At 42.2% G+C, this 26,744-nt stretch overlaps 1 protein-coding gene across 1 annotated transcript in view; it reads right to left on the bottom strand.

The window, feature by feature from the left end:
* Nucleotides 1-26,107, bottom strand: part of plcl2 (phospholipase C like 2) — a gene marked incomplete at its 3' end in the record, with an annotated part of 43,217 nt that extends 17,110 nt beyond the window's left edge. Inside the window, exons 1-3 of the mRNA XM_080737345.1 lie at nt 25,983-26,107; nt 2,299-4,782; nt 474-677 (exon numbers count right to left, since the gene is read on the bottom strand). Of these exons, the coding sequence (XP_080593471.1) occupies nt 474-677; nt 2,299-4,731 (2,637 nt within the window). The 5' untranslated portion in view covers nt 4,732-4,782; nt 25,983-26,107. The remainder of the gene's footprint in view (nt 1-473; nt 678-2,298; nt 4,783-25,982) is intronic.
* Nucleotides 26,108-26,744: the final 637 nt, after the last annotated feature.

Below are 26,744 nucleotides of genomic sequence, written 5' to 3'. Positions count from 1 at the left end.
GCTTTTACAACAACATGCTGAGAATCAGTAGTGCACAGGCTGTGCTGACAGTAATGGCTTTGTCAGTGGCATGTTGCATAACTTCAATTCATTGTCAACACCATTGTCAACACCATTGATTGTACTACTTTACACAGCGGTTACATAACGCTCCCTCCACAGATTTCAGTTCACCCAAAAAAAAAAAACAATTACGGATTGATACACACGCCAAAACATGTTGTTGTATTAATGAATAACCGTTTTGTATCGAGAGAAGTGTGCAACTGTAATTTAATTTGCATTGACTGAAAAATGTTAGGCAAATATGACAATATATACTGTAGAAGTTGTATAATGTTCCACTATTTTTTCAGCAGTGGAAGTAGGGCAGATGCAGTATCCTTTTATCTTGTTCTCTAAAGCGACTTTGAGTACCTAGCTCTATATAAGTCGCATGTATTATCTTATTATCCATGCTGACATGTACTCACCATGTCATAGGTGGTGATGACCTTCTTGAGGACCTCCGCCGGTGGCACCTGGGGTTCTAAGGTAGGGTACTGGTCTTTGAGGTTGAATAACAGAAGGGGGTTGTTGTCAGTTCCAATCAGCCGAGGGGAAAGGGCCAGAATGCACTGTTTCAGGTTAGCCACAGCTGACAGGCCACAGAGCTCTTTGAACGGAACTATGGCGTTCTGCAGACAAAGGAGGAAAGGGAACATTTGGTAACTTATCACATTCAAAAAAAGAATGAGAAAGTGATGGAAAAAAAGAAACAATAAACAGTGATGTAATAAGTAGAACTAGATTAAAGCAATTCATGATTTGTCCGGCAACATTGATATGCTGTCCTCATTAGAATATCATGAAAGAATTTGCTTTATTTTGTTTACATTAGACCTTTTGCTTTGCCACCTCTCTCTCGCCTACAAGACACTATGCAACATCCACACAATGATATTGTGGGTTTATTAAGATGTTGGCCTATTGCTAGAAACGCAATTACTGTAGCACCTCAGCCAAATTGAAAGTAGCTTAAGGAAAGAAAATCATATTGAAATCATACAGCCCTTTAAAGAGATAGAGGGAATGGTAAGTGGTGGCTTTTTTTTAGATTTGTGGATTTGTGTAAAACAAATGTGACCAAACATCACATCTTGATTTAACTTGAATTCTTTCACCTGTTTAGAGGTGTGACCATCATAGAAGCTAGCAGAGGAATTGGTGGAGAGAACACTTGTGCCCGTGAGAAGTTTTATTTTAAGGACATTGTTCTACTAATGAAGCATGGACATGCAATGTCCTACCCTAGACACACACAACATAACCTTCCTGTAAAAATACAAATATATACTACCTTCCTGTAGAAATACACATTTATCCTGCATAAACATTAACAACCAGTGGGTCAAACAATGATGGAGGACGCCCTGGATGTGTGATAGTCTCAAGGCCACGGTGGCTTTGTTATCATACAATGACTGTGATGCAAACAGAGCAAGTAAAATAAATCCTAATGGACAGCATGAAATGAGCCACCACAAGAGACCAACCGCAGAGTGTTGTGACAGAGTCAATTATAGCCAGGATTTCCTTATGCTATAATTTCTTTGTTTGATGTTCAGAGCCTAAAAATATTTAGGACAAATATGGAAGGCACACATGATGTGAATGTGCACACAGAAATGATTGTGTTTGCAAGTACTCCAGTCAAACACACCCTGCTTTGTAGGCCTATATAAATAAAGTGAGTAGGACCTGTTTAAAAATCAGATGTTAGGTTCAGGTTTGTAATGGAAGTGAAACAGTTAGATGTAAACACTTTGTGCATTCTTTGTTATACTATAGATCTAGTTTAGATCTATAGTATAACAATTTCACAGCATGAAATATTGTGAACTACAAATAATTACAAGCATAAGGCTATAAGTGCAGCATCACCTTCGTCCTATATAATTATTACCTGGATCTCTAAATACAACCCCCTCAGCTTGCATCTAAAGAACAGGCTACCTCTGAGCTTTAAGTCTCCCTGTCTTGACTGTTATGCAACACATACGGATTAGATCAAATCTGATTAAATCAAGCATGTCTATTCTCTGATGCTCCACAACCCTTGTATTAAATCAGGCTATGATCTATGCAGGACGTGGGGCTCAATTTTCTCATGATCTCTCCTTTGGGTGCAGAACATTCCCATGCTTAGAGATAGAAAAACAAACAGTTCATATACACCACATTCATGTTGATATTGGATCTGTTCCTGGATTAATTGGTTTAGCCGTTTGAGAGCAAATGTATGTCTTGAGCTCTTACCTGCATGTTTTCTCTCAGGTCTGTCGCCTCCCTAAGTGGCAGCATTGCAGTCTTGAAGACATCATCCACGGCCTTTATCAACAGCACTCTCATGGTGGCATATTCTCTACTTCGCTTGCCCTTTCGCACTGACAGTCCTCTTTTATGGGGCTTTCCACCTCCTCTTCGATTGGTTATGGCCACGTGAACAAACAACCAGGCATGTGGCAGAACCTCGCCAGTCAGTGACTGTAGGGGTATGTGTCTGAAACCCGGCTGGAGACACTCAAACGGAATTGTGTACTGGCCAATGAATTCGTCACCAATGTAGTCATCGTCTAGCACCACAAAGCGCACCATGGCCAGCTCAGGGAGGTTGATCTGAAACTCAAAACTTTCATCAAACAGTGGGTTTTCTCCATTTTGGTTGACCGTTTTAGTCCTCTGCTCTGCACAGTCAGCGGGAATGCCATGAATCTCCACGTACACGTAAGGGTCTACCACGTCACCTTTGGCACCTGAGCCTTTGGGTTTGGGAAAGTTTTGTCCACTGATGATCTTGATGTGTAAGAGCTGTGGGGACACACCTGGCACTGAATCTTTCGTATTGGCACTGAAATATGATACCTGCTCCCTCATGATCGCCGGACGCAGCACATAGCCACAGTTCCCATTTTGACGGAACCAGCCAATATTCAAATCCATCATCAGGCCAGGGGTCTGGTAGTTCATTGCCACTATCTGGCAACCACACTTCCAAAAATCTTGAGGATTCATGTTACTAGAGTCAATCCGCATCGGACTGGGGTAGACTCTGGCCAGAAATTTCTTGTTGTAGTTGACAAAGTCACCTGGGAAATCACTGGCGCAACGACTGGCAAAGACTTCATTGAAAGAGCAAAGTTCCCAGGGCTTCTGAGACTGAAAAGACGTTGAAAAGTCTTTAAACTCTACTGACTTGCACAAGGTCACAAGTTCAGAGAGGTCTTTAGACAGCTGGAACTTCTTGGGTGCAATGGTCTGCTCCTCCACAGACTCGATGCTCGTCCTTTGGGACATCTCAGCCCCCTCATCTTCATCCGTCACCTCTCCTTCTGAACCAGTGCAGCTGGTGCCCAGTTTCTTGCCCTTCAGCAGGATCTTCCCCTTCAGCACAGAGGGTGACGGCAGGTAGCAGTCCTCAGGTTTGGGAGCATCTAGATGGATCTTGTCCCCAAGGATCTTTTTCAGATGCTGAAACATGACTTGCTGCTGCTTTAAGGAACAGTGGTTTTCCAGACACAGTATGAGTGGGAACTCGGACGCAACAAAGGCATATTTGTTGATGATGTCAATGACACTGCGAAAGACTATCTGCGAGGTCATTGTGTGGCCAGTGTAAATGACGGGTTCATTGTCAGGTCCATCCCAAACATCTAGCTCTACACTGCGGCAGCCCATTTTCAGGGCACGGATATAGCCCGTTATATCAGAAGGCCCTCTAAACTGGTCCTCAATCAGGTATGTGTTATGTGAAGCATTGATGTAATAGTGGGTCAAAGGCTGGTTCATGTCCTGGCACACCGTTTTATGTTCAGGGTCAAATATATGGCACTCTGGCGACATAAGGTAATTTGTAAACCCATCGAGGGAAAGCCAGCCTTTAAGCTGTCCCTCTTTTGAGGGCTCGTAATTCTGAATGACCTCTAAGCTAGTGTCTTCGCTAACTTCTGCCATACCCTGCTCTGCCTCCAGAAATATCATCAAGTCCTTCGTATCAAGAAATTCTTTATTGCTAGAAAATTGAACGAGAAGGAAGTAGATTTCCGGTCTGGTGCAGAGGTCATGAAAGACTTCAATGAATTCCTCCTTGGTCACGTCAGAACCTACTTTGTCTTTAGCCTTGTGAAACTCCTTGAATTTGAGCTCTATTTTAACATTTTTTATTCCAGGGTTTAGATTTTTGACCAGCTGCACAGCAGCACATATGCTTATTTGTTTGCTGTCCTTAACATCTGCTTCATCAAACAGTTCACCAAGCCAAGAGGAACGCATGTTGTTCTGATTGCTCTCTATCATATTCAATGTGTGTTTTCCATAGGATATCAGGTACCTCAACCCTGTAACCCATGTGTTGGCCACGTCTGCAGAGTTTGCCACCAGGTCCAGTGACTCATAGTTCTCACTGTATATGATAGAAAAAGCACAGTCTTCTGATATCTGGTCATAGGTTCCATTGGTTCGAAAAGTGTCTGTGTTCTTTCCCGTCCGAACTTCCTTGATTGACTTGATGTCAATTTTGGCCTTTTCTGACTCCTTCTTTGAGGGCTCCCACCTCAGAGACTGCATGTCTGCATCTAGCAGAAAGTATCGGTGGTAAATGCGAGAGTTGGAACGCACTTTCTTTAGCTCTGAACCATCCACCATTGCATTAATGCAGTCACTCGCGCTGCTGATTTTCTTCTCCGTAGGCATGCTGCTGAATGACACAGTCTTCTTCCTCTCCCTACGTTGCCTGGAGCCATCCTGTAGAGGAGAGAAAGCAAAGAAATATGAATACTGGATACAATTAATACAAAACATTACAGTATGACCAATATATTGGTCGACCAAAATTGGCCTACCACAGTTTAAGAAGTATGAATACTGGATCAAATTAATACAAAACATTACAGCTCGACCAATATATTGGTCGGACGAAATTGGCCTACTACAGTTAATATGGCAGCATATTTTCATATAGCCTATATATAACGTGTGAGTAATATATATATATATATATATATATATATATAACGTATAGTGCCAACAAGTTGTCACTTTACATATAAACCAGTTTTCCAATGTATTTCCCCCATGAGCAATTGACAATAGTGGCAGGGGAATTAATTACAAACACACACACCCCAATATCTCAAAAAACCTGTGTCAGTCAGGCCCTTCGTTCAAAACACTAAGTTCATATGAAGAGAAATACTGTACATTTCATCAAAAGAGGGGGGGAATTGATCAAGCTCATCGCCAAGCAAAACAACAAGTAGCACCTGAAAGAAAGGCTGCCGATCATTCAGTGTGGTGCAAAGTGATTGTGTATGGACTATGGAGTGATTTCATGTTATAGAAAATTAGGTCCTTGAGCTTTGTGTGAAAGGATTTATTTTATTTTACCTACAAGGCTCGCATTTTCTCAAAAAGTTGAAAGATTAAGAGGGGATCTATTCACAATACAAAAAGGCATAGATATGGACACCTGCTTCAAGAAATAGGCCCATGTGCTTTCATGTCTTCTTGGCAAAGGTACTGTCGATGTACTAAATATTACTGTGGGCATAAAAACCTCTAGGCTGGCTGCTTGCTTTGCTGATTCACTCCTCTCTTTCCTTGTGTTAAGGGTGTCTTTTGGTGTCTGGAGACAGTCTCCTTTTCATCCTAACCTCTCTGAGCACAAGGGAAAGGATCATTTAACTGAAAAGGGCTCAATTAGAAAACATAATTAGGCAACTTAATTGAAGTGCAAAACTCCTGATTCTGGAGAAGCAAGAACCAGTGAAAATACCATTTTGTTAAATAGAATCATCCAATGCATGGGTTACGAATATGGAGGACGAGCAGCATGGATTCTTCAGTTCCCATCTCTCACATCATCACTCACTTATGCAAAGATGCTTTCTGTCACACTGGTGTTTGTCATTTTTCACACTTATACTCAGAGTTAATCATACTAGGACAGCGACCTTCGGGCACCGGCCTATTTGGGGCCACGCATGTCAAGAACGATACAAGTCGTTCCATTTATACTGGCTTGCGGCACAAGCGATGCAAACAGTTAAGCAGACGGTTTGGGTTGACAATCAGAGAAGCCGATGCATACAATCTCCAGAACACGCGGAAAATGTACTCTTTCTCAGACCCAAATGCAGAATTACAGATATTTATGATTCCATTCGGCTCTGCACACCTCAGGGTTATGAGACACAAACGCCAAGTTTGAGACCGAACAGGCTGAGTTATGCCAGTGACACATTTTGTGTGACAGACAGAGACTGAATTATAGTATACTAGTCCATACCTGCCCGGGGATATGAGCACCCAAAGTATGTGCTTAGTGTTGAGTTAGTTCTAATATTCACAGATCGAACATAAACGGTCTCTTAGTAGCATAATTGTATGAACAATGTTCTCTGATAAATATTGCATCTGATCCTAAAAACCTTGGATATTTGTGTAAACTATTAAACCTGTGTGTTTAGTGTAAGATGCTTAGAATAAAGACAGGAATTGAATAAACAACCTTACTAGTCATCGATATAAAAAGTTACAATTAGATGTAAGTTATATTGTACACAGAAATGCATAACATCCCTTCATATAATATAGAACAATGGGGCTGCCTGGGCTGAAATATTAATATCTTTTGTCCTTCCTGTGGTTCCCCCTCTGTATTTCCGCCCGGTGAACATTTATCATGCAGTGTCATCAGGTATTGGGTTAGCAATGTATATATACAGTAAATACACTGTATATATTCTTAAATAATGGAATAAGAAGAATTACATTCTTTCAAAATGAGTGGAATATTAAAGGTATTGAGCAGGCTATGCATATCGCTTAAGAAAAGTTAACGCAGGCAGTACTGCAGTCCTCCTCAGGTAGAAGTTTGTTGCAATCATGCTGTGCCATTTGAACAGGACAAACACAGCAGAAACAGATGGAGAACAGACATACTGTCAAACTGGGAATGGTATCCAGCCTTTAGCTGAAAATAGCTGCTCTACAACAAGCCCTGGCAGAGATTAATTAAAAACCTTTCAGTCTCCTTTCCAGAATGCCGCAGCACGATTGGTCTTCAACCAGCCAAAATTTCACATCTCTCCCCCCTTCTCCGCTCCCTCCACTGGCTTCCCAGACTTTACTTTCTGACACACGTGACACGCCCTCCTACTACCGCCACACCCTGGCGGTAGGGAAAACCGTTTGTCTGGAGCCTTTGCACACAGGATCCAATTTTCTGCATGGAAAAAAATTACTTACAATAAATGAATATGTGGTGTCTCTATGACCTCATGCACACCGGGTCCGAATTTGTCCAGATTCTGACAAAATTGTCTGTTTTTCTGAACGGAAAATCGGACCCTGTGTGCAAAGACCTTTAATGCTACAGTTAGCATATAGTACCTTGTACAACTGGGTATCAGCTGTCTATGACAGCTCGTGCCCAAGAGTATAGTGTAGCAGTAACTTTGCCAGCGATGGGATGACATTTGGCAAGCAGTCAATGGTAGATAGTCAGAGGTTGAAAGGCAATGAGAGAAGAAAGCTTTCCCGTAATGGGATGCAATAGATGGCACAGCGACGGCAACTCAGACCCCTAGCCCTGGGACTGGGCTGGACTGAGTGCGCGTTCATAGCAGCCACAGCATGGACTCTACTCGAAGAGCCTTGGACGCTACGGTAGTACAACTGTTGCACAAGGCAACCAGGTCTGCGAACGGCCACAGTACCTACTTAATTAAGGGGTATGCAAGCTATGCAGAGCGGTGACAGACTTTGCAAAGACTTCACATTGTTCACATAGCTCTTCTTTGCAATTGCCTGTCCTGGGGGGGTTCACATAAAGGCTGCGGACACAAGTCTAAACAGGCTGTTGAGGAGAGCTGGCTATGTCATTGTGGCTAGTACTGGACAGGAGAATGTGGTGAAGGTATGCATACTGAGGGAGCTGGAGGCCATCAGGGCCAACCACTCCCTCCACATGAAGATTGAAGAGCGAGTTAGCAACAATAGGAAGGACTTATTCCTCTACTCCAAGATGAGGCTGGAGGGGGTTCGTCAGTCCTTTGTGCCTTTTGCTGTGAGAATGTATAACGAGGCACGTAATGGGCAACGATAAACTGACTCTCTGAGACTTAGTAGCATATTGTAACATTCAATAGCATATTGTAACATCTCAGCCACACCAACTCAAAACGGCCAAAGACGGATTCTGTTCGGCGGTTCCCGACATTCGGTCGTGTTGGAAGTCACCATTATTACAGAAATATATACTGCATGCTATGCTGAACGTAATCCACTTAGTGTCATCTTTTCAAAATGCATATTTACCGTACAGTTTGTGTTTGTATGCTTATTTCGCAATACCTATTGCGCAATCCTCTGTAGAGTGAGTTTGTCATCATGGTCACAAGAGTATCGGGTTTCAAGAGGGAAGGGGGGGGTTAGAGAGAGAGAGAGAGGAGAGAGAGAAGAGAGAGAGAGAGAAAGAGAGAGAGAGAGAGAGAGAGAGAGAGAGAGGTACAGTAAGATACAGTAGATTACAGTACAGTAAGATACAGTACAGCAAGGTACAGCATAGTACAGTACAATACGGTACAGCAAGGTACAGTAGAGTACAGCAAAGTACAGTACAATACGGTACAGCAAGGTACAGTAGAGTACAGCAAAGTACAGTACAATACGGTACAGTCAGGTACAGTAGAGTAAGATACAGTAGATTACAGTACAGTAAGATACAGTACAGCAAGGTACAGCATAGTACAGTACAATACGGTACAGCAAGGTACAGTAGAGTACAGCAAAGTACAGTACAATACGGTACAGCAAGGTACAGTAGAGTACAGCAAAGTACAGTACAATACGGTACAGTCAGGTACAGTAGAGTAAAGCAAAGTACAGTAAGGTAAGGTAAAGTAGAGTACAGTACAATACGGTACAGTAAGATACAGTAGATTACAGTACAGTAACATACAGTACAGCAAGGTACAGCATAGTACAGTACAATACGGTACAGCAAGGTACAGTAGAGTACAGCAAAGTACAGTACAATACGGTACAGCAAGGTACAGTAGAGTACAGCAAAGTACAGTACAATACGGTACAGTCAGGTACAGTAGAGTAAAGCAAAGTACAGTAAGGTAAAGTAGAGTACAGTGCAATACGGTACAGTACAGTACAGTACAGTACAGTACAGCAAAGTACAGTACAGTACAATACGGTACAGTCAGGTACAGTAGAGTAAAGCAAAGTACAGTAAGGTAAAGTAGAGTACAGTGCAATACGGTACAGTACAGTACAGCAAAGTACAGTACAGTACAATACGGTACAGTCAGGTACAGTAGTGTACAGCAAAGTACAGTAAGGTAAAGTAGAGTACAGTAGAGTACAGCAAAGTACAGTAAGGTAAAGTAGAGTACAGTAGAGTACAGCAAAGTACAGTAAGGTAAAGTAGAGCACAGTAGAGTACAGGACAGTAAGGTAAAGTAGAGTACAGTAGAGTACATTAAAGTACAGTACAGTAAGGTAAAGTAGAGTACAGTAGAGTACATTAAAGTACAGTAAGGTAAAGTAAGGTACAGTAGAGTACATTAAAGTACAGGACAGTAAGGTAAAGTAGAGTACAGTAGAGTACATTAAAGTACATTAATGTACAAAGTACAATACAGTAAGGTACAGTAGAGTACAGTACAGTAAGGTACAGTAGAGTACATTAAAGTACAGTACAGTAAGGTACAGTAGAGTACATTAAAGTACAGTACAGTAAGGTACAGTAGAGTACATTAAAGTACAGTACAGTAAGGTACAGTAGAGTACAGTAGAGTACAGTAAAGTACAGTACAGTAGAGTACAGTAAAGTACAGTACAGTAAGTGGATGGATGGATGTGGATGGATGCATGGATGGATGGATGGATGGATGGATGTGGATGGATGGATCGATGGATGGATGGATGGATCGATGCATGGATGTGGATGGATGGATGGATGGATGGATGCATGGATGGATGGATGGATGGATGCGAATGGATGGATGTGGATGGATGGATGTGGATGGGTGGATGGATGTGGATGGATGGATGGATGGATGTGGATGGATGTGGATGGATGGATGTGGATGGATGGATGGATGGATGGACAGACAGACAGACAGACAGATGGATGGATGGATGTGGATGGATGGATGCATGGATGGATGTGGATGGATGTGGATGGATGGATGGATGTGGATGGGTGGATGTGGATGGATGGATGTGGATGTGGTTGGATGCATGGATGGATGGATGGATGGATGTGGATGGATGGATGGATGGATGGATGTGGATGGATGGATGGATGGATGTGGATGGATGGATGTGTGGATGGATGGATGGATGGATGGATGTGGATTGATGGATGTGGATGGATGGATGGATGTGTGGATGGATGGATGGATGTGGATGGATGGATGTGGATGGATGGATGTGGGTGGATCACTGCTGCAACGTAGCTGTGAGCGCCTGCGAAGCAGGCGCGATCTCTAGATGTGAGCGGCCCGAAGGGCCGCGAACCTCTAGTTCAATCAATTGTGGTCTACTCTGTGCTGATGTCATAACTTTAGGCTTACCATACGTTGATACAATTTCTATCTCATGTTCTACACCAGGCAGGAGGATAGTGCATACATCTGTATAGTTTTATATTTATTTAAAGTGTCTCTTGTTCTACACCAGGCAGGATTATTATATAAGGCCTTCTGATTCCCAAGCGGCCGCGCTACCTCCTGAGCCACAGCCGCCTCGTCCAACAGATTGATCTGCTAAGCTTTGACTAGTCTGTGTAAGCAATAAGCTAAACAACTGAACCAACTCTATTTTACAACTACTACTAATGTAATAACAAGATAATTTACCTGTAGAATTCCTTGAAATACAGTAACTACAAAATGACAAGACACTGACAATCTCATTCCTCAAACTTTAAATGCTCTAGCTTTTGGGACAGTGGAGAGACGCAGAGCTACACTGTAAATCGGTGCTTGGAGGAGGTCGGTGCATGGAGACGTGTCACGTCTGGTGACATAAGTCTGGCCATGTTGATATAACACTCATAAACTCTGGCTTACACTGTAGTGTACATAATGGGGAGGCATACTTTTTATCTACTTTTGTTGGAACTACCCAAACACTTCATTTGTCACCCTAACAGCAGCAAGCAGAGCAGCTTGTGCACTACAGACAGATAAATCTAGGAAAATGGGCTACATGTATACAAAATAAGCACAATCCTTTATGCAGTCTGTGCTTAAGGAGGTTCATGAGGTTATACTGGACAGATTTAAGTCGATATGCATGACTGCAGTAAATCCGTTGTGATCTGCAAAAGGAATGTGGACTTTAACCACACTTTAGTTCTATATCTCTTGCTTGCTGCTAGTACCATCAAACATATAATTTTGCGAATGTCTGTCCGTCCGTCTGTAACAGCGTTTCTCCTCAGTGGCTGGAGCAATTGATCTGAAATCGCATCACCATTAGCATATGAACACACCTGACATAACTGTGAAGCCCGAATTTCATTTCTCCCAAATTAAAGCTTTATTAGCGTTTTCTACTGTCTGTTGCCAGGGTTACGGTCTGTTCCTCCAGGCCATGGGATCTGTAGCCCCACACCCCTCTCTCTCTCTCTCTCTCTCTCTCTCTCTCTCTCTCTCTCTCTCTCTCTCTCTCTCTCTCTCTCTCTCTCTCTGATGTGTGTCTCATCTTCCAACGGGTAAATAAATATACACTCCTCCATGAGCTGCTCCTTACATGATGCTCTCACGCACGCACCAGTTACAGTAACTTTCTCTCTCTCTCTCTCTCTCTCTGTGCGTTTGATGTGTGTCTCATCTTCCAACGGGTAAATAAATATACACTCCTCCATGAGCTGCTCCTTACATGATGCTCTCACGCACGCACCAGTTACAGTAACTTTCCCCACAACCCACACTCTGCACAGTATATTTTGGAGCACACATCTTTGAACGGGTAAGGTCTAGTTCTAGTTAGTTCTGTGACCACAAGCTCCAACCATTCTGGTCAGGATATCCGCTAGCTCCACCTATCGTGACCACACACACACACACACATACGGTTTTATCAGTTCCAGTAACAGCTTCTTTTCTCACTCAATTGGAAATGTGGTTAGATGATGTTTTCTTTACTAATGTATGTCATTTGATCATGTTGTTATTGATGCTGAAAAGGATACAGTAATGTTTGTTTTTTCAGTGATGATTTTCAAGGTACAGATTGTCCTACGAACCAACAGCTTTAATCATCCCATTTTAATTGTATAATTAACTACAGTACAAATGCAAAATGACCCATAATGAAGGTGTTGTGTGTCAGACAAAGCACACAACATCAAAACAAGCTTTGTTCTTCACAGACCTGAGATATCATGGTAATTACGTGGTATACAGGCTGCTTCAAATAGATTTACCTTATTAAAGAACACTAAATGACGGAGAGTAGGTAACCAAATGGACCCCGTAAGATCTTTAACTCCTGAGAGTGTAAAATGAAACCAAATGGTCCCACGTAAAGGACATTACACAGCTGCGTGCACCACCTTGTAACTTAGCCCGGCTTTCATTGTAACAACAATAATAATAGTAATAATAACCAGTAAGACACCTAAGGGCGAAAAGCGTGCCATGTCTTGGCCATCTGGCCAGTGATGTATATCGGACCAGTTACCCATATATGGAGACCCTTGGTACCCATAGATATTCACAAGTATGGGTTAAATATTGATGACATCAGGGATCTCCATATATGGGCATAAAAGGGATTTGGTTCCCCTGGCATCACAGGGATCTCCATGTCTTTATCTTCCTCTTGATCATTAATACCATATTATAATCTGCTATCCTCTGAAATATTTATGTCACACCTTCTATGTTAAACCTTCTTCTGTAGAGATGTATTGCAATACAATTCAAGGCAAGTCAGCAAAACAAAGGCATATGATAATCATATATTGCTATTTCTTACTTAATAATAGTTCAATCAAACTTTCATGATGGGGAAACAACAACTATTTTTATCTTGACATACCACTTAAATAAATGTGCGTGTGCACACACAATGAGTGAAAGAGAAAATCTAACCCAACTGCATCATCCCATAGGGATCTGTGTGCATCAAAATCCCCTAGTGGACTCATTGCTTCTTTTCTGGCTCAGTGGGTAGTTGAGGACTATCCATGTGTACAACTGAGGACATCACGAGATGCTCCTTGCTCTCTGGTCCAGAGAATTATGTACCTACACCACAATAGTGAGCATCACCATCTTATGACTGTATGTTTATTTTACTTGTGGTGAGCTGACAGTTTATGGAGGCTCAATCCAATCATCAAACCTTGCACTGGAAATTGTATGTTCATGAGAAGCCATGCAAATATCTTCATTTTCCCATCGTCTTTGTAAAACTACACCAGGTCACCTGGTCGTGCCAGACCCGCAATGAAAACTAGTATGGCACTGAACTAACACATGAACACACAGGATTTTATAGTCTCAGCAACAAAGCGTAGTGAGCTTGTAGATCGGCTGTTTTGACTAGTATGGCACTGAACTAACACATGAACACACAGGATTGTATAGGCTGAGCAGCTGGAAATGTTTGTGAGCTTGTAGATGGGCTGAGGAATTTATAGTGTCAGCAGCTCGTCAGCCAACTCAACTCAGCTGGTCCTGTACAGGTGACGGCACTCAAGGCAATCAGCCGAGCAAGGGAAGGGAGGGGCAGATGAGCAGGCACACTGAGGAAAAGAGGGACAGGCACACTGAGGAAAAGAGAGACCGACAGACCGACCGACAGACCGACCGACAAAGCCTTATGTAGGCCGACCCCCTGGGTCTGGCAAACATAAATAAGGCTACGAGTCTGTGATGAGGACATTTTGGCCCATCATTATCATTGTACAAGGTTATCTGGCCTCATGCAACAACAATCTACAGTTACAGTATATGTATGGTTTTAATGCAAAATGATTACATGTCGGCCTAATACGGAAATATATCTTGAAGTAACCATAATAACTTTGTTGTTCTTTGAAACCATATCTTTGGTCAACTGATATGTAATGGCCTCTGTGATATGCTCTCTGCGATATGCTGACTATGAGCCTGAAGGATGGGAGATGAGTTATTACAGTAAATCTTGTGTAATGTTGAAGAGAGCAGGGCAAAGAGCAACAGCTGGCCAAGGAAAATTAATTACCAAGTTTCATGATTACGTAAGTGTGAAACACATGAAATAATGTTTTTTATAATTATTATTTGAGATAATTATGCAGCCCTAATAGCACATCAATACAGCCCCGGAAGCGGTTCAATCCACAATTTCAGTTGATAAATCAGCCAATCCCCTCCCTGTGAGGTCCGTCGCCAGCAGTATTGTTGCCTGAGAGAAGATGCAGTATAGAATGGTATCTTTTACATACCCTGGCTGAAGGCAGACATGATCAATAAAAAATACAATAATGTACTCTCCAAGACTCTCCATTCACATTCACACAAATGCATGATATAGTATAGGCAAGGAACACTGCACTAGTTGTCTGCTTAAATACTATAAGTTTCAAATTAACACATTCCCCGCCATTTAACAATACCTTCGTACTCTCCCCTGCCTCTGTCTCCATAGACTTCCATGTAATTCATAGTGCACGGATCATGCACACCCATGCCTAGATAATGCACCACGTGTCTGCACATTGCTCACAGCTTTCAAACAAAAAAATCCGAATGGAAATCCGTTCAGGCATTCATGAGATAGCAGCCATTATGTTTTCCTAAAATGTAAACAAAGATGGCTGCCATGTTTGAAAGATGGGGTTGCTATGGGGGTTAAACATGCAATTTCGCGATTGCTATCATGCCTACTAAAGTTTTTGGGGTCCAAAAATTTTTGGAAAAAAAAAAAAAAAAAAAATTCTCTGGATTATCGGGCCTGGCGGGGAAAGACATTGAAATAATCTCGGGACTATCGGGCCTGGCATGCAATGAGTTAATTTTGAGGTCTTTACAAGAGTCTCCAACTAGCAAGTATATCATTTTGTAATTAGAATGTAATTTCTCATAAGTATCATACCAACTGCATCCTCTGCAAACCTGGTATGGACTGAATAAAAACTGTGTCCAATATGAATGAGAAAACCTTTGAAGTTAATTATTAACGGCAATGTGCTTCCATACAAATGTGCAGGTCAGTTTAAACCCTGACTTTGTAACCTACAAAAAAATGCATTTTACAGCTACTGTAATTTAAATATTTCACAGAACCTTGACAATTATATCATCAACCACAACCAATATACTGACATTTTGATTAATTACCAGCAGCGTTTCTCATTTCAGATAGCGTGCATCCTTTCCCAATCGAGTAAAAAAGGCCAACGCCTACTTCCGATGGAAGGGGATGAGGATAGGGAGGAATGCTACGCTCCAATGCTGTCCTATTAAGTACAATGCAAAAATGCGTGCCTCACTCTTCTGCAACTTAATCGTATATCTATCCTTCCATAAATCACGCAAATCTCTGTGTGCGTGTGCGTGTGCGTGTCATTTGCGCATCCCGGGAACCATCCAACCAATATCCATATTCCATACTGTATATGGGAATGAAAAAGACACACATGGCCCAGCCAACTAGCGTAGCTGTCTGGGCACCTAGGCTGGTAATCAGCATGTCGCGGGTTCGAGTCCCGATCCCGACGACCTTTGCTGTGTGTCAGAAAAAAGACACATACACACGCACACGCACACACACACAAACATAGACTTGCAAGGTCCAATCCGCATCAAACTTGGTATAAACACTGGTCAGGGGTCTGCCATCAGAATAGCCAATAGGGCTCACCGTTGTTCCAATTCGCACCAAATGTGGCACAAATACTGTTGCTCCAATTCTCAAATGTACAAACACTGTTCAGTCTGCCACAAGAATAGTAAAAAAATAAGGTAGTTAAGAATCTGTTTCTATTGACCATATTATCAGAAATTAGATTGGTCTGATATGAAACAAATAATTATTCAATGTAACCATTGTCCATGGGCTGCACAAACTAGGACAATAACATACATCTATAATTCCCCTGCTGTAATATTCACATAAAAACATATAATCCATTCCACTTATTGTGAATGGACTACATTGATAAGATTACAGGATGGTCTCGATTCGCACTGTCTAAGGGTAGTTGAATAAAAACAGCTGTATTGTTAGTTAGATGTTCCGTTTTATGTGTTTTAGTATAGCACTTTATCTAAGTAACTGTTTTTAAACGTGCTTGTAAAGCTGTATGATATTAGGCCTATTAGGATAACCCATCTGGGCATAAGGGAAGGAATAGCCATGCCTTACAATTAATTTAGCAGAAGTGTGATCACAAGTCATTGAGCTACCCTTGAAACAACTGCCTGTTGCTCGCCCCACTTCACATCATCCCCAGACTAGTAATTCAGTGACACCTGAGCAGGCACACAAAGAAATAAGGCTTCATTCATGCATGGGAATGAGTGCAAGTCGCCTCACTCGTCTGGAACAAACACAGACGTGATGTGAAATTTGAGATAGAAAAAGCTCCCAGCACTAAGAATGTTGACAGATCTTTAATCAATCAATCAAGTCAATATCCAGTGGAGCTGGTTAACACTGCTGGATATGGACCAGACACCTGAAACCAGATGGACAATTAGGTGACGCTTAAGCCACCTCTTGGAAAGATTACTCTCTCAGCCACCTTAAGTACCATGCATAGTAATACATAAGTACCGCAGGACTACATTAGAAACGGAGGTTTGATGTCCGCATTTTCTCCCTGTCCGTTGGCTAGCGGACACCACCCAAACCGACGGATTAAAACCGATTAAAACGTACGTATGCCTGAACTACCCGTGGCGAACCGTTTGTCAACCGTGGGGGCAGTAGTGAGGAGTCTTCAACGTCTGTAAATATCAAACCATACCTCTATGGTACAAACATGAAAAGCTCTGTGTCTCGCCAATTATCACGTGCCGCGAACAGCGTTCTCATCAAGAGCCCAAGGTAAAGTGAAACGTCAGTGAGCCTCGATGGAGTCAAGTCTAATATGTTGAAAATTGATATGTTGGGGGAAAAAAGCGTCTGAAAACTTTAAATGAATGGCCGCACAATATGTATTGGGATCGACTGTGATGGCCTTGAAGATCGGCCTTGTGATCAGCTGGTTGGTTACCCTAACCCTGCTCTATAGCAATGATTGGAATATAGAAATCTTTAACACTTACCCAACAAACTCATGCAGAGAATACAGAACCAAGGCATGTCCCTGTTAACACAAACTCTGCCATCAAAATACCCCTTTGTACCCCTTCTCTGCCATGCCCGTAGAACCCGTAAATGTAATAAAAATTAATTAAAAAACATTTTTTTATCGAAGCGCAACTAAAATAGGCCGGAACTAATGCTCCATGATCGGTTTCTACACGGACACATTATTGAGCGGACAACTTTAACATTGGAGTCCCTGAACCGGAAGCGGAAGTCCGTCCTCTATTTTGGCCCGTTAACTTTCTGTCTACACTCCGCGGCTTACAGATGGAGAACTTATTGATCAATTGAAAAAGTTTCAACGGATTCGAGAAGCTGATGGAATACGCGAACACACGATGCATAGCAGTGTCCGATCACGCACGATGGGAACTGGACGAGCGCCCACGTTAACAGTAAGGAGAAGCCGGCAGTGAAAGACATAGAGAAATTAACGGGCTTTACGGCCGTAAACTACGAATGAGTTAAAGACAAATCTAGTCCTACGGTACCTAACCTTAACCTCAGTAAAACTATGCCTAAACCTAACCTTACCCCTAACCTCAGTAAAACACCTAACCCTAACCCCCGCCGGAGTAATGAGATGTCGGACTTATGGGCAGTCCCTAGACATTGCTTAATTATTACTGCAATTATCCACCCTTAAGACTGTGCTGTTACAATTCACTGGTGTAGATAGTATTTGAAATCCTTCAGTAGACACAAAAGGCTTCTTAAGCGATGGGTAGGCTCTTTCATATAGCATAGCTGTACATCCTGATCCTACATTAAGTGCAGGAGCCATAATGTGACTTGTGTGTTTTTTTACACGTTTCACTTGATTGACAGATTGGGCACTACACTGGTAGTAGGTGGTGGGCGTGATCACTGGAGCTGGGGTGCTGCCCTGGTGATAACTCCTCATGGCGTTTACCTGGACACTAGTCCACTAGTGTGGGAATTTGGATGGAGAGGGGGTGAGCGTGGATTTGGAAGCAGACAATTTCTGTTCACCCGAATGACCACTATAACGCAACTAACGCAAATATCGCAACAAAGTAACATCCACGGTGACGTAGTATGATAGTTTGCTGGGAACTGTTGATCTGAAGAATAAATGAAAGCAAGGATTGGAGTGGAACTGAATTCTTGTGCGTGCGTGTCATATTACTGTACATACTATAATTGTCTTATTTCCATGTTTAGCTCCTCACAGCTTTTTGAACAGCCTTGATCAGGGTTCTCAAACCTTTTTCTAGCACGAGCCCCCCCCCCCCCCCCCCGATCGAAACTCTGCGAGGGTACAGAATACAAGAATACAGATGGATTTGTACCACCCCCCATAAGCATTTAGAGTTTAGACAGAATATGTTGCTAGTAGTACTTTAACATAATATTACAACGAGAATTTCGTGATCGAACTCTCGATTACTGGTCTGGTTGTTTGTCTGTCTGTCTGGAATCCGAGCGAGCCGGTCGGTAATGTTACATCGCGTCGCGATCGAAATTTAACACCGCAAGGCTACAGATGGAACCAAATGGACTAGTGGTCCATGCATTTTATATTAAACATAATCCTATAGGAAATCATTTATGAACAGTTAAAATAAGTTTGTCTCTCTAAGCCTCTGCTTGTGAACGTGTCTGCTAACCTTGCATCACCAGTCTTTCCACCTCTGAGGAGGAAAACTGTTCTGCTACTTGTTGTTGGGGTGGAGCTGTGTGTGTGTGTGTGTGTGTGTGTGTGTGTGTGTGTGTGTGTGTGTGTGTGTGTGTGTGTGTGTTAAAGGGAGAGGAGTGTCCGTTTGTTTCACGCTGGTCGCAACAACCTCACTTTAAGTGTTTCTTGCTTAAAATATATTCATTATTGTTTTGGTTGCCAATGTGCCCCAACAGCACCTTCCCGCAACTCAACTTTGGGTCGGGATCCATAGTTTGAGAACCGCTGGCCTAGATACAGCCGTAAAAGTAAGTGTAGGTTGCTTTTTAGTTTATGGAGTGTTATGACCAACACACCTGACAATGCTAGAGAACGAGTAACTGTTAATTATGATTATCTTTCAATAACTGTGAAATTAAGTTATTTCAAATGGACTGTAATTTGTTATTCGTTGTGTGATAAATGTTGATGGGTTTTTTTCCACATAAGATTTATGTGGAAAAACTGTTCACACACGTACTGTAGATTTGATATGGCACTATCTGCTTTCCCTCCACCCAATATAAGTCAGGTTTCACAACACTGAGTGCAAGAGCTCTTCAGATGAGAACACGATAGTCCTCCTCCTCCTCCTTACCACATCAACCCAAAGCAGTTCAACCATAGTTATGAATGACGGTTAAGGTGTGCTTTTTTCCGCTTTTTACCATCTACTGATCCACAAGGCACTGCCAACAAAAACAATACAAAAAAACATTGCACCGTGCAAGAAAACAAATTCGAATAAAAAAAAAACGAATACTCATTACTGGATCTGACACCTCAGCCAAGTATACAGTGGTGGGAGTGAAAAAATGTGATCTGCCAGGGACATCAGGAGTCAGTTCGCTAAAATTCAGTCCATTCAAAATGTAAACAGAAAATGCAGTGCATTGGCCAATGACAGAGCATTCATATTGAATTATAATTAAGCTGAAAAAGCAATCATTCTCATGTCAAACTGGAAATCTATGGAATGATAAGACGTTTGAAGAAAATGTACATCCAGAATTGATTGAAAGTCGAATGATCCCACTATGAGACTGTTTAACTCATTCCCCGCCTCCCCCGATAGTCCCGAGAAAATCCCAATGTCGTTCCCCGCCAGGCCCGATAGTCCCGAGAATTTGCTTTTATATAATGTAATGTTTAATTACACTCTCCCCCAGCTCGTGACAAATTTTTATCCTTTTATCTTACAGAGAACCCAAAATATCACACATCAAAGTAAGTGTGTTTGAAAAAAAGACTGTAATAATGTATAAATTGCAATACAAATGCATATAAATCTCCCCATAACCCACAGTGAACTGGCACAGTGACGCATTTTGCGCACACAAGGCTGGCGGAAAAAAAAGAGAAGAAAAAAAAAGTGTGAGAACAGCTGTGTGTGTGTGTGTGTGTGTGTGTGTGTGTGTGTGTGTGTGTGTGTGTGTGTGTGTGTGTGTGTGTGTGTGTGTGTGTGTGTGTGTGTGTGTGTGTGTGTGTGTGTGAACATCTCTTAGCTGGCTGGTGGTCCACGGACCACTGTCTGTTTCAGTGGTCCCCCTGTCCTGATCAGCACAGTGCTATCAGAGTCTCTGATTCAGAGATCTGTCTCTCTCTCTCTCTCTCTCTCTCTCTCTCTCTAGATACAAAATAATTATCGCCAATTCGCCATATAAATGCTTCTAAAACATACCTGAGAATGATGATGGTTGATTAGAATCCACAGGTTATAATCCATATATCCAGGCTATAATATATTGTTTTGTAATGGTCCACAAGCAGCCAAGCAGGCCATTGGCGCCAGGCGGTCCTTTGCAAAGGGGGGTCCCTGGTCGGCTTTCTAACAGGGGGTCCGCGGGCCCAACGCTTCGCTCCGCAGAGCAGTGGGAACACGATAATCAACTCTTACAAAATCAATCAATAAAACTGCCCGATTACATAAAGTTCACGACGCGATCCAGTTGAGTCAGAGACAAGTGAAGTGGTCCCTGGAAGGGGGTCCGTCCTCTCATTACCCTGCCTGGTCTCCAGCCAACACTTCTCACGGACCACCACCAAAACTCCCACGCTCCCCCACCACGCTCCTCCCAAAAAGCAAGAGATCAACTAGTGTCGTTACTAACGAGCAAAGACGCAGAGGAGCTGTTTAGCAGGGCAGTGCAGAGGATTTTTTTAGGGGCAGGGGGAGACATTTTTCCAACATGTCCTAGAATGTGAAAATAGCAGATCTACAAGCTCGACTTTGATTGATTGATTGAAGACTTTATTAGAAGTTTGCATAGGAAAAGGTACAGTTTCATGACGGTACAGTTCACTGGTACAAGGTCTACTAAAAGGAGATCCATGAAAAGACTAAGCTTATTTCCACTGGAAACCATTGAAGTATCTCATATAAAATTGAATGACAAGCTCTCAATGTGTCAGTCTCAGAGCGATGTGTTGAGCTTGTAGAGCTTGTAGATCTGCTATTTTCACATTCTAGGACATGTTAGAAAAAAGACTCATGCCCCCTTTTATGTCTATTTGTGTGTGTGCACCTGTACAGAGCAAAAGACAACCAGCAGACACACAGAGACAGAGAGAAAGCGCCCCCAAGTGGGGGCTCACAGAAATACTCACAGAAATACTGCAATATAGTATGTGAGTTTTTTGGTCAGATATAGCCAATAAAAATATTTTTCTCTGCATTTTTCTAAACAGAAAATTCTAAAAATAAATCCTATTACATAATTACATTAGTACACTTATCTGATAATGCCTGAAGCCATAAAGACACATCTCAAGTGAGTTATCCACTTGAAAACAGATCATTCACAAAAAGGTCAATAACTCCAATTATTTTGAATTTCCACCTGGATTTTGAAAAAACAAGGGGTTTGAAATGGCCAAAACTCTAGATTGCTACATCGTACATACAAAAAAATATTTTTTGGAGAGACTAGAGGATGTCCTCTTTTAATCCATGCACTGTATGACATTTTCGTGCAAACAGGGAATTTAGGAAAAATGTCTAAATATGAAGAAAATGCTTAAACAAAATGGCAGGGGAGCCTACAGTGAATGTTAAAATGGCGGTCAATGTGTTAATGAATCCCTAGGACCTGCAGCATACCCCACTGCCACTAGAAGTTATTAATCTTCAGCTGCCGAAACATTATGGCCCCAACTTGTCAGACTTTACCATACCGTGACTCATGCTGACATTTTCTCTTCTGTTTTGTACTGAGAAATGACTTAAAATGACAGCATAAGGACCTATAGTGCATTGTACCAATTTGTCATGACTGCCAGTGAAGGTTCTTATTATGTAGTCTGACATTCTCCTTAATGCCTTTGGGGCATTGGTAATGCTCCAAAGGGCATAATTTGTTGGCTGAATCCTCTGGCACTGGACCACCTTGTGAAAGCCTTGGTACTGTAACTGGACTGGTCATTTTCACAAAAACGGGTACAGCGGCAATGAGAAGCTTGTCAAAGAATGTTTAAAGGCCTCTATCCCTAACGGAAAATCTCCGAGGTTGAATCTAACATGAAATGTATTCTGCTATTGTATTATTCAAATAACTTCCAATAGATTCAATTTCAGTTTGTCTTTTAAGGCAGTCCAGGAGAAACAGCTCTAACTGACAGGAGTGAACATCTCACTTGAATAAATTGCACTAGCCTGGACTTGAAATTTCATGTTCTATCTGTCTCTAATTCTAAGTCATTTCAGATGCAATACCAAAATTCCCTTTGTTGGCAACGGGGCGCTTCTTTGGGCTAACATTGGAATGATACAGAGAAGATACCACGGCACAATGCAAAATCTTCTCTGTATCGTTCCAATTTTAGCACCACTTTACCTCATGGTTCCACCTCATATATATGTATAGTAGTCTCAATAGAATATAGCCTCCCAAAAAGTACCGCCCCTTCTCGAGGGGGCCCAAATTAGGATATGAGCCCTCTGCCTACCTAGGCTGTGGGAAGATTTACAAAAAAATCACTGAAATGAAAGGTAAGGCTTAGAATTGGGTTTTTGGGGGGCTGGAAGAGACACTGGTAAGACCAAAAAACAAGAAAGAAAGGAACATTTTAAAATTCATTGTGTAGTCCCTTTAAAGTTGCATGTTTTACACAACTTCCTAAGCAAATATTCAGGACAAAGACTGGAATTCCATTTCCACCTTCTGGTATTTTGTTAAAAGAAAACAAAATTAGAAATTAGCACAAGAAGTAAGAACAAAAGTGCTTGAAAAAAGATATAATGCTCTCCACATCACTAGGCTTATATTCAGCTGAAATATTGTATTATGAATCAAACTGTTCAACGCGTTGGCACTTTATCGGAATTAACTTAAAAAAAAAAAAAAAAATCTCTCTTCTTGATGGAAGACATCTGATATTGATTGGTTGATCATACCCATCTCATTTGCGGTGTGCTTGTCTATTAATCAATAAATCCGTTGTCAACTAGATGTGCAGGATAATGCCTACCGGCAGCCTGTCGCTGACAAGACTGAGTGCATAGTACAGTCAACCACAGGCATAGACCGACCACTGTGCAGCGAGCGTAGCCTACTGCTCCTCTCAGACTGGGTCATTCCACTTTCAATAATTTGAGGGGTTATACAAGCGGACCAATCCACATTTCTACTGAGATCTGATTGTTCAAGCCAGAGCGTCTGAAAACTTTAAATGAATGGCCGCACAATATGTATTGGGATCGACTGTAGTGGCCTTGAAGATCGGCCTTGTGATCAGCTGGTTGGTTAATTACCACTGCTCTATAGCAATTATTGGAATATAGAAATCTTTAGCACTTATTTTACCCAACAAACTAATGCAAAGAATACCAAACAAAGGCATGTCCCTGTTAAAGACAAATCTAGTCCTACGGTACCTAACCTTAACCCTAACCTCAGTAAAACTATGCCTAAACCTAACCTTAACCCTAACCTCAGTAAAACACCTAACCCTAGCCCCCGCCGGAGTAATGAGATGTCGGACTTATGGGCAGTCCCTAGACATTGCTTAATTATTACTGCAATTAGCCACCCTTAAGACTGTGCTGTTACAGTTCACTGGTGTAGAAACTATTTGAAATCCTTCAGTAGAACGAGTAGCACTGGACCACCTACGTGAAAGCCTTGGTACTGTAACTGGACTGGTCATTTCCACAAAAACAGGTACAGCGGCAATGAGAAGCTTGTCAAAGAATGTTTAAAGGCCTCTATCCCTAACAGAAAAGCTCAGAGGTTGAATCTAACATGAAATGTATTCTGCTATTGTATTATTCAAATAACTTCCAATAGATTCGATTTCAGTTTGTCTTTTAAGGCGGTCCAGGAGGAACAGCTCTAGCTGACAGGAGTGAACATCTCACTTGAATAAATTGCACTAGCCTGGCATGGCATGAGAACCGAGACAGATCCTTGTGTGGTGAGAGATTACTCTGAGCTTTACAAGCCAGAAATGTCAATATTACCTCCATCAATCTCCAAGCAGAGAGAGTGTCAAAGTTCAACATGTGCCAAGAATGTGTTGCAAGTAAAAACTGCCTTGGAAAAGGCAAGTAGGAGCTAGAACAGGGGTTAGCAACCTTTGCAATGTTTTTATTTTCTAGTGTCAGTGTGCCATGTCAACATATATTTTAATGACAAATATTTTGACATAATCTTATTGGCAGGACATTAATTGTTATAACGATCATTAGACCCAGAGCAATAATCCACCTATCTCCCCGACTCCCTCCCCAGTCAGAGTTCAGAGGTTTAATGAATGTAGAATTTTGTGCAAGATGTAATTTGCTACAAATTACCTAACTTCATTTAATTGACTATTAAAACAAGATTTGTTTTTAAAATAAAAATCCTCTCTCTCACACTTCTTACAGTGTGCAGTACGATCACCCTCCTCCCCTGTGCCAATGTTGGCACCCGTGCCTAAGGTTGCCTACCCCTGTCTGAGCTAGACTCTGTTCAAGGCAAGAGAATTCACCAATAACAAAATAAACCATGGGCCTAATCTTTGTATTGATTATATTGCATGGTTACAGAATGAGAACCAGATTTTAGAACACTAAAATGTTTACACTTTTCCTCCCAACACAAACATGAGATGACATTAGTGGACACTTTTATCCACGGCATGTTCCTTGTGTGGGCAAACATGGGCATCATACTTTAAGTGGTGTCTTTTATCATCAGATCTCCCAGCCAACTAGGTTTTATTTAATCTTTTCCCTGCCAAACCATTGTCATTTTGAACAGCCCCTAATGGCTGAAATCAGTGATTTTCTACTAGTACTTTGATTTCCCACACACATTGTTCTTTGCCATTCAAAATATGTAAAACTGGTGTTATGACTAATGTAAATTGCCTAGTTATACTGTGTGTGTGTGTGTGTGTGTGTGTGTGTGTGTGTGTGTGTGTGTGTGTGTGTGTGTGTGTGTGCGTGTGTGTGCGTGCGTGTGCGTGTGTGCGCGCGTGTGTGTGTGTGTGTGTGTGTGTGTGTGTGTGTGTGTGTGTGTGTGTGTGTGTGTGTGTGCGCGCTTATTTAAATGAAACATGCGTGTATGAGCTATTTCCCTGCTAATGCATTGCAGAGACAGGGTTAACTGATGATAACTGACACATTCGAGAGAGCAATAATTAAGCGACACATCCCCACAAAATATGTCAACTCAAAAGCACAGCATATGGCTCTGGTCATAATCATTAATTACTGGCCTGCTCTGCACAGTAAACCCCCCACCATTAATTTCGCTTACATTAGCCATGATGTTTCATGGGCGAGGTTGCTGAAAAGGCAAAGCATACGTTATATATCGAGGGGTGGTTGAATGAATGAGTCCAGCGCACAAATGCTGCATGTCAAATAAGCCATGATGAGGCAGGAAGACGTGCAAAAATAATCACATCCATACTGATCCTGTAAACAGTCAACTTAAACGTTTAATACCTTAATAATGCTGCTCCTGCGCGGTATTCCAGATTTGTCATCCAGTCCCACAGAGGTCTTGTTGGCGGTGGACGATGTTTCATGCCCGGCTTGGCTGCCAGGAGCGTGACACCCCGTGCCGACCATGTTATTACTGCCCGATATCCCACCACCAGCACCGCCACAGTCCCCGTTCAAGACGGAGCCTTCGCAGTGCGTGTTGCCAGCTGCTGCTGCCTCCTCCTCGTCTTCGCCGGGCTGCACGGCGGCTGCGGCTGTGTGTCCTGGATTTGACGAGGAGGGAGGCGGCACGCTGCTGCCGTTCTCCCCGAGCTCCGCCATAGGCACTTTCTAGCACACACACACTACTGTGTGCTGTCAAGCTGCAGCAAAACCCCCCTTGTGTTTCAGGTTTTACTCCAACTCCCTGCCTAGCCTGCTATTGTTGTTGTTATTGTTATTATTGCCTCGTAGTAACATTTTGAAGGAAAGGACAGCGTTCCCGGTTTATATCTGGCAACACATGTTCACACCGCCACGCTGATATCAGCGGAAACGCTGCTTTTTTTCGTGCATTGAGGTCTGCTGTGGAAAGGAGAGAAAGCAGACTGATTAGCATACTTAAAGGCAGCATGACAGTTAGTAGTAGAAGCTATGAATGTGTTAGATACAGCACAGAGGAGCTCACTTATGCACTCGCAGTACGACGGTGTCGCTTTGCAACACAAAAGGGGTAAATAACAGATCTACAAACTTAGAATGCGTTGCACCAGCGCGCCCTGT

Source organism: Nannobrachium achirus (assembly GCF_963921795.1).
Source record: "Nannobrachium achirus genome assembly, chromosome: 2".
In the NCBI taxonomy this organism is placed as follows: Eukaryota; Metazoa; Chordata; class Actinopteri; order Myctophiformes; family Myctophidae; genus Nannobrachium; species Nannobrachium achirus.
Note: the sequence above shows the minus strand (reverse complement) of the source record. Positions and strands in the feature narration are given on the sequence as shown.